The following is an 8728-nucleotide window of genomic DNA, read 5'->3' as shown; positions in this document are numbered from 1 at the left end:
TCGCAGATCCTCCAATAATGTTAGGAGGCTGCTTAACGTAATTCAAGCATGCTAACAGCAGTCAATACAGGGATTGGTGATTTCTTTAGATGCAGAGAAGGTATTTGACCGAGTTGAGTGGCCGTACCTTTTCTATACTCTAGACCGGTTTGGTCTGGGCGAAGTTTTCATAAGATGGGTAAAGGTTCTCTACAGTGTACCTCTCACTGCAGTCATTACCAACGGGGTACGATCAAGCAATTTTAATATTTCTAGGGGCAGCCGGCAGGGCTGTCCCCTTTCACCATTACTTTTTACGTTGGTGATTGAACCGTTGGCAGAGGCCAGTCGTGGAGATCTCAATATATCAGCTCCAGAATTGGGGTCAAAATTACATAAGATCTCGCTGTATGCAGATGATGTTCTAATTTTCTTGACAAATCCAGCAGTTTCAGTGCCTTGCCTGATACAATGCATTCACGCGTTTGGCGCTTTTTCAGAGTATAAGATTAATTTTGCTAAATCAGAGACTCTGCCTATGGGTAGTCTTACGAAAGAGTTGGCTCTTGAGAGTTGACTATAGATTCCCATTTAGGTGGTCACAGGGGGGTTGTGTATTTGGGCATATTCATTACTCCAGTTCTGGATTGGCTGTCCAAAGCCAATTTTACTCAATTATTTGAAAAAATTAAACAAGATCTTCAAAGATGGGAGGCACTTCTAGTCTCATGGTTGGGTCGGATAGCGCTTATTAAGATGAATATTCTCCCTAGTTTGCTATACCCTATACGGATGCTCCCCCTGATTTTCAATAAACAAACACTCAGGAGACTGAACGGTTGGTTCAGCTTCTTTATCTGGCACCATAAACGGCCCCATGTTAAATTAGCCAAACTGCAGTTGCCTCACAGATTGGGGGGAGAAGACCTCCCGGACATTAAAAATTACTAATTAAGCTCGCTTTTGACCTACGTGAGTGATCGGGTTTGTGGAGACCCTCTTTCAATATGGCTAGATATCGAAGTCGCCCAGGCAAGGTGCCACCTTACCAGTTTGCTGTTTTTGGACAAGGTGAGGACAGTTAGGGAATATTACCACAAACCAATAGTCACCAATACTGTTAAAGCATGGAGGGCAATTCGGCAGAGGGAAGGTAATATTGGGAAAACATATTTGTTTACACCTTTAGTAGGTATGCCGGGTTTTCAACCGGGTATGTTAGATTCAGGATTTAAACGTTCGGCAGCTAGGGGTATATCTTGCATGGATAATTTATTTGAGGGAGATGTAATGATGTCCTTCGATCAGTTAGTATGGAAGTACGAGTTACCTAATAGAGACCTCTTTCGTTTTTTTCAAGTTAAGGATTTTATTTTAAAAATTCCACACTTTTGACTGATCCCTACGAATCTGACATAGAAAGAGGGGTACTAAGGGCTAAGAGTACACTCTCTGTCAGTACTCTATATCACCAATTGGGGGGTGCCATCTCAGATGAGTCTGATCGACTCTGCAAGATGTGGGAAAGAGAGCTGGGTGTTGAAGTTTCTTCAGAGGCATGGGAGGATATTTGGGAGAATGCGAGGAAGATATCAATTTGCAATAGGACTCATGCTTTACAGTTGAAGATTCTCCACAGGGTTCACTTAGCCCCAGACCGTTTGTCAAAATTTAAACCAAGGGTATCTTCAGCATGCCCCAAGTGCAAGGTCTGTAGGGTACTCTTACCCATTGTCTTTGGTCTTGTGACAGGCTTCAAACATATTGGAGCACTGTGGTGGGTGCAATGGAGAGGATTTTAGGTGTAGGGTTGGAGAAGGACCCTATTTCTCTCCTTTTAGGGCCTACCTATTGTATTTCCTGCAGACGTGCTTAAGAAAAAACTTTTTAATATTGTTACGTTCTGTGCAAGGAAGAATATCTTGCTTGGTTGGATATCAGAAAACCCCCCAGGCCTGTCGGGTTGGCGGAAGATTGTTATGGAGCATATTCCCCTGGATTTTCTCACAAATATGGTACACCACAAAACTGAGAATTTGTACAAGACATGGCAACCCTTTTTGAAATACCTGGACACAGATTTATCTGCCACACTAACAAGGGCTTTTATATAGCCGTAACGATTGTGTTTCATGAGTCCAATATCCAGGGAGGAGGAACTGTGAATGTATGAGTGTTTTGTTTGGCTGGGCTGAGTTATTACTATTTATTTGTTTGTTGTTAGGTATTTATTTAGTTAGTTAAATAGCTCGTTTAGGTTTTTTAAAAAGTTTATACTTCTCTATATATATTTATACATTCGTATAGGAGGGTGGGTTGGGGAATTTTTTTATTATTTGGGTTTAGTTTTGTACTATTTTTGTACTGTTTTAAATTGCATTGTTTTATATTTGTTGTAATATTTAAAAATCAATTTTTTCTTAATAAAAATATATTATATAAAAAAGATGGTGGGATTTATACAGAAAGATATGAAGGTTTTTAAGAGGGTTCAAAAATTATTTACAAGAATGGCTTGTGGGATGAGGGATTTCAATCTTGTGAAAGACTGGAGAAGGTTGTGCTTCCTCCTTACTGAGCAAAAGGTTGTCAGATCTGATAGATGTATTCAAGGTATGTGGGATATATGTGTATGAACTTACAAACATATGAAACAAGAAGGAGACTATTGGGCCCCTTGACCCTTTTCTGCCACTCAACAAGATCATGATTGAGCTACCTAAGTTTCAAATTCCACATTCCCATCTATCCCAAATAACTCTTGATTTCTTCTTGCCTAACAAGAAGCTATCCTCTCTGTTCTAAAAATATTCAATCATCTCACCTCCACCGTCTTCTGAGGCAGAGAGTTCCAATGTTGTGGAACCCTTAGAGAGAGAAAAATATATCTCTGTCCTGAAAGCGAAACCTCTAAATTTGAAACCGCGCCCTCTATAATTCTGGACTCCACTACAAGAGGAAACATGCTTACCACATTCACAGTTGACTTCAATCAAATCACCCCTCACTCCTCGAAAATCCTCAGTAAACAAACGCAGTCTATCAAATCTATCCTCAGAGACAACCCAGTGAATTTCTTTTGAACCACTACAATGGGTTTACTTCCTTATATGTGGAGACCAAAACTGCACACAGTATTCAAGGTGTGGTCACATAAATGTCTTGTATATTTTAATGTTCAATTTATCTCAGAAAATTTGGGTTCATGAGGAGAGCATCCCATTGGCCTTCTTGTTTTCATGCTGTACACCACAATAACTAAATCCTTTTGCATCTTGAGATTCAGCAGTCATTCTTCTTTTAAGTTATACTCCTGTCAAAGTGAAGAGCTTCATACTTTCTCATGTTACACTCCATCTGTCAGATTTTTGCCCATTCATTCTACCTATCCATATCCACCTGCAAATTCCTTATGTCTTCTCCAAAACATAAGCTACAGTTTCTAGATTGGAAAAACTAAGAAGGGCAACATGAGGAAAATTATTTTAACACTGAGTGTTTAGGGTTTGGAATGTGTGGTGGAGGCAGATTCAAGCACAGCCTTCAAAAAAGGATTGGAGAACCTCCTGAAGAGAAAATATTTGTACGGCTATACAGACCACGTGGGAATGAGGTTAGCTGAATCAATTTTGCAGATTATCAACAGACTAGACAGGCCAATGGTCTTCTTTGTGCTGTAACCATTCCATAATCCCATGATTGTATTACAATTAGATTTCATTAACAAGGGACAGCAAATCGTGTAATCACTTTAAGTTTCAGGTTCTGAAGAACAGTTATATTGGACTCGAAGTGTTAACCCTGTTTCTCTCTCCATTGATGCTGCTAGCATCTCTCCAGCAGTTTCTACTCAGATCTATATCCACGGTATTTTGCTTTTATAAAAAGAGAGACATGTTGCTGAAGCTTCTCATATTTCACTCATCAGGACAACTGCAAGAATCCCAAATTTCATACAATCACCATAATTTATGCTCCAAGTGCTGATTACTTGATAAGTCAATTCTTGATGTTCATGGAATTGCCATTTTATGTTATACTCTTGTGTTAGTTGACCTAGTGTGATTCAATATTGAGCAGAGTTTCAAGAATTCATGAATCATTAAGCAAAAACAGGAACTAAAATGTACAATAACCTTTCATGTCAAATTGTGGAAGTTAAAATTCTGGAATCAGTTGCAGCAGACTAATATGTCAAACTGCACTTTCAGCAATATCCTTCCCTCTTTGAGAATTGCAGTAGCATTTATGAACTTTGCCAAAAATAATAAAAGATCAAATTTCTGTCTCTTTGATAAACATTATAAATCAAAAACATGTTGAAATCCAACCATAACCTGTAATTTACATAGTAAAAATAAGGCAATGTTATCAGTTTAAAACATATAAAGTGACAGGTTATTAAAAATCGCTAAGTAAAGCTTCTGAGAATTGAAATTTCAAGAACACTGATAGACAAGACGTCCTTGTGTTATTGATAGATCTTTAAAATATGTGGCTGCTTCACAAAGTCAGCTTAATGACTCCGTGAGTGTATATATATTTTACAACTGGCTTCACAAAAATCTCACAATAGATAATCATTTTGTTGAAATGTAATGTTGGGCTCTTTTGTCTTTTTTTTATTCTAGATTATGCCAAGACAGTTCCTCCATATCGCTTCTACTTTTGGGACAGCAAAAGATAAAACATCAGTAATTTTCACAGTGGTTCTCCTGAGACCCTGGCGTAAATTCAATGGCAGGGCGGTGGAGATCCAGGGAAATTACATAACCATGATTTATGCTCTTTTCATTGGATTTCCGTTGACCCTTTGCTGAAATTATAGTGGAAGGTGGAGGAATAGAAATTCCACTTCAAAATAAAATTTCATTCCTTTCAACTGTTTCCAGTTTTCTGCTATGTCTTTCCCTCCCTTTGTCCTCTTATGAAATACCGACCCAGATATTCCAATCAGAGTCAGAAACCTAATTTCCATCTCTAATCAGATTAATGCTTAGCCACTTAACCTAAGTTGCAAGGAATTCCTGGAGAGGGGCTTCTAAAGATCATGAGACCGTAAGATGTAGGAGCAGAAGTAGGCCATTTGGCCCATTGAGTCTGCTCAACCATTCAGTGAGATCACATGGCTGATGTGATCGTCATCAATCCCATTCTCCTGCTTTCTCCACATCACCCTTAATTCCCTTCCTGATGAAAAATCACAACCTTAAATATACTTCAGAACCCAGCCTCTATAGTCTTCTGTGGCAAAGAATTCCACAGATTTGCTACCCTCTCTGAAAGATGACATTTCACCTCATCTCTATCTTAAATGGGTGAGCACTTACTCCAAGATCATGCCCTCTGGTCCCAAATTCTCCCACTGGACAAAACAAACTCTTAGCATCTACCTTGTCAAAGACTCCTATGAATCTTTTATGTTTTAATAAGGTCATCTCTCATTCCTCTAAACTGCAATGTCTACAGGTTCAATCTCTTCTCATAAGAAAATCTCTCCATACCTGAAATCTACCAGAGTACCTTCTCTGGACATTAATGCCATTATTTGTTTCCTTCGATAAGAGAACCAAAGCCTCTCAGTATTCCTTGTATAGTTTTAGTAAGACGCCTTATTTTTATACTCCACTCCCTTTAAAATAAAGGCTATCCATTGGCTTCCCCTAATTTCTACTGATCTTGTATGCTAGCTTTTTATGATTCATGCAGTACTGATGATCTCTCTGTTACCAAACTGTCCCATATATCCAACAGTGAAGAGAAATGCCACGGAAACCATGAGTCCTTCTGCAGCAGTCCAAGTGTGATGTTCTGTCACGTAAATATCCAGCAACAAAGCTAGATACTTTGACAGTTCCTGTCAAAACATAAGTATATAGGCAAGTGTAGATTTAGGGTAGCAGTTAGGTAGGGTGTAAGGGTGTGAGTGGGTCGAATGCCAGTTAGGTAGGGTACCAGGGTGTTGTGTAAATAGAATGCCAAATAAATAAGGTTCCTGGACACTATGTAAGTGATCAGATACTCAAGGTGGGTATGGGTTAACATTGTTGGCATTTATTCTGGTAACAAGGGGAGTGACAGGGTGGGGAGTCATCTGGGATTATGTGAAGGCAGTGGAATGGGGGGTGGGGGTGTCAGGTCCAGCAGCATGGGTGGTGTTGTCAGGTCAGTGGTGGGATTTGGGGTGGTGATGGTGAGGATTTTATTGGATCCTGGGGGTCAGGCTAGTGGCCAGTTGGTTTTCAAGTCCAGGGGATTCAGTTCAGTGGCTGGGACTTTGGATCTGGGATGTTGAGGGTGTGATCAAAAGAGTAGTGGGGTATTGAATCCCAGCGCGATGGAATCATGAAAGTGGAGTCCAGTCATGGGAGTTATGGTGGTCAGGGGTTTGCAAGTTTATGGGCTGAGGGTAGAATGTAATTGGCGCATTGAATAATGAGATTCGCATAAATTTAATAGTTACCATTGTTAGATGAGGTTCCAGAGAGAGAGCATTGTATGTTGGGGAGCCATCAAGTTGCCATCCAGATTGTGGCCTACTTTAGATAGATAAACACAGAAATCAACTTGAAGGAAGATGATTCTCCACAAGACCTTCTCTCTACATTGGGGAATCTCTGGGTCTTTTCACTCCCTCTTGCCTCTTCAGGCTAACCCTGTAAAACAGCGATAAATGGGGCTGCATCCAAAGATCTCCTTCAGAGACTTGGACAGAGTGAACACAGTCAGTTTCCCACATAGACTTGCCACACTCCCATCTGACTCAGACCAGAATCATGGAGCAGGATTTTCCCCACACATTTTACTCTTGTTTGTAGAGGTTTGCCACATCTGACTATTAATTTAGTAGAAAAACGATGACGATAACTTGGAAAGTCTCCCTGCTGACAATGCTACTTCCATGGGAGAGAGCCCAGGGGTTTGGCATTTTGTCATCATTGAATGCACATCAAATGCATGTCAGAGTAAATATAAATGGCAGCCAAGAGAAGACAACACTGGTAACGACAGCCAGCTAATTACAATAAGCAAACCTGTGCCAAATTTTGTTCAGTATCAATGTCACAGACTTAAAGTAAAACAGTGAACATTGTAGCTGCTCTCACTTTCAAAAAGAATCTCCTCAAATTAGAGTTCCACAGCGAAAAAAAAAGGACACGAAGCTACGGAGCTTTTTTTATAACAAGAAACGCTGGTCATTTTGCATTTTCCTTGTTGCTTATTTTCCTGTTGCTATGGAGGCAAACATTTTTTACAAAAATATTGTTTCTCCTGAAGACAATGATCAATATTTCTGGTTGCTGCTGCCGTTTTATTGCAGCAAATAAAATACTGAAGATGGGAATCCTTGAGGATTGTCCCCAGCGATGCATAATTTTATATGGAGAGTAATATTTCACAAAAGGACAGCAAACTCGGATACATTGACAACTGAATTTTCAGGTGAGCTTTCCAAGTGATGGTTCTGCGACAAATAGCCGGACCTACAGTGGGTCAGAACCCAACTAACATTTGCAATGGGCTTTACCATGCCATGTATATTTAATAAATCTACTATGATTGCCATCTTACATCAACCTACCTTTCAAATTTTGTCTTTCCACACCAAGACGTCTCACAAAAAGAAGATATAGAATACTGGAAATGTATTATCCCATTGTTGTAAACTAATGATTATTAATGTTCTTGCTATTAATGAGAGGTTTTTCAAACAGCCTGTTCAGAGATGTATTACACATCTCTGGAGCATGTGTGGAGACAAACCTGGGTCACCTGGCTCAGAGGTATGGACATTACCACTTACCCCTTTCTGTTTTTTCTACAAGTTAGGTCTCAACCTTTTCATTCAGGGAATTAGTATTTCATTGTACTCAATAACATATGTACCCCTTTCGACCCATGTTCAATAACAATCTTCTTTCTGAATATAGTTTCATTAGCAGAAAGCCAGTGCAGAGTAGGACAGTTCAGACAGTTCCCTGCAACATGAACTACTCCCATGGTGGGATATGATTGTGTCATTTGATAGCACCTCTCTGTTTCTTGGTTACCTCCTTCTTCTTCTCCTTGTTTGTGAGATGGTAATCCAAGATGAAGGACAGGAAAAATTTCTGGCTGTAAGAGCTGCTCCTCTTTTGGAGGTATTTTAGGTGCTGGAGGTGATTTTCTCGAATTCCAGGAGCAGCAATTACTGTTTTATATGCTGTTGCATTGTTTTGGAAATTTGAAAAAAAAAGTCAAAACAACAGCAGTTTTAAAAGGGAGAAGAGCAGACAAAGGAAGCACAAGGTGAGGACAGTGCAAGAGAGAGAAAGAGAAGCTGCACAGTTACTGCCTTCGCTGTTTTTGAACTCATGTGTCGCTGGACATTGGAGTGCATCTGGGAAAATTAAAAAACAGTGAATTTCACAACTAATCTTGGAGGAACCAGTTTGAGCGAAGTAGTTCACAACACAGAATCAGATAAGTTAATAAGTCTGTCCAAGAGAAAGGCTGTATTAGTGAGGACAGTGGGTTCTTTCTTGATTATATGTTTTTGGAGATAAGTCTCTTGATTAAACTTAAAATATAAGCCATAGCTATTAATTTAACCTGGTGCAGTGTTTGTAGAGGAATAAGACGGAGGTTATTTTCTGGGTCTGTAGATTGTGAAGGAGAAAAAATGGCCTTTGCAGTGATATGTACTTCTTGTCAGATGTGTGAGTTTAAAGAGAGTTTAAGGGTTACTGCGGATTATATCTGCCATAAA

At 39.6% G+C, this 8728-nt stretch overlaps 1 protein-coding gene across 1 annotated transcript in view; it reads left to right on the top strand.

The window, feature by feature from the left end:
- pigf (phosphatidylinositol glycan anchor biosynthesis, class F) overlaps positions 1-4865 on the top strand; it is a 119690-nt gene extending 114825 nt beyond the window's left edge. Inside the window, exon 5 of the mRNA XM_043695663.1 lies at positions 4611-4865. Coding sequence (XP_043551598.1) covers positions 4611-4799 — 189 coding nt within the window. The 3' untranslated portion in view covers positions 4800-4865. The remainder of the gene's footprint in view (positions 1-4610) is intronic.
- The last annotated feature ends 3863 nt before the right edge of the window (positions 4866-8728 follow it).

Source organism: Chiloscyllium plagiosum, chromosome 9, assembly GCF_004010195.1.
Source record: "Chiloscyllium plagiosum isolate BGI_BamShark_2017 chromosome 9, ASM401019v2, whole genome shotgun sequence".
NCBI classification, from domain to species: Eukaryota; Metazoa; Chordata; class Chondrichthyes; order Orectolobiformes; family Hemiscylliidae; genus Chiloscyllium; species Chiloscyllium plagiosum.
The sequence above is the reverse complement of the archived record's forward strand: the minus strand, read 5'-3'. Positions and strand labels throughout refer to the sequence as shown.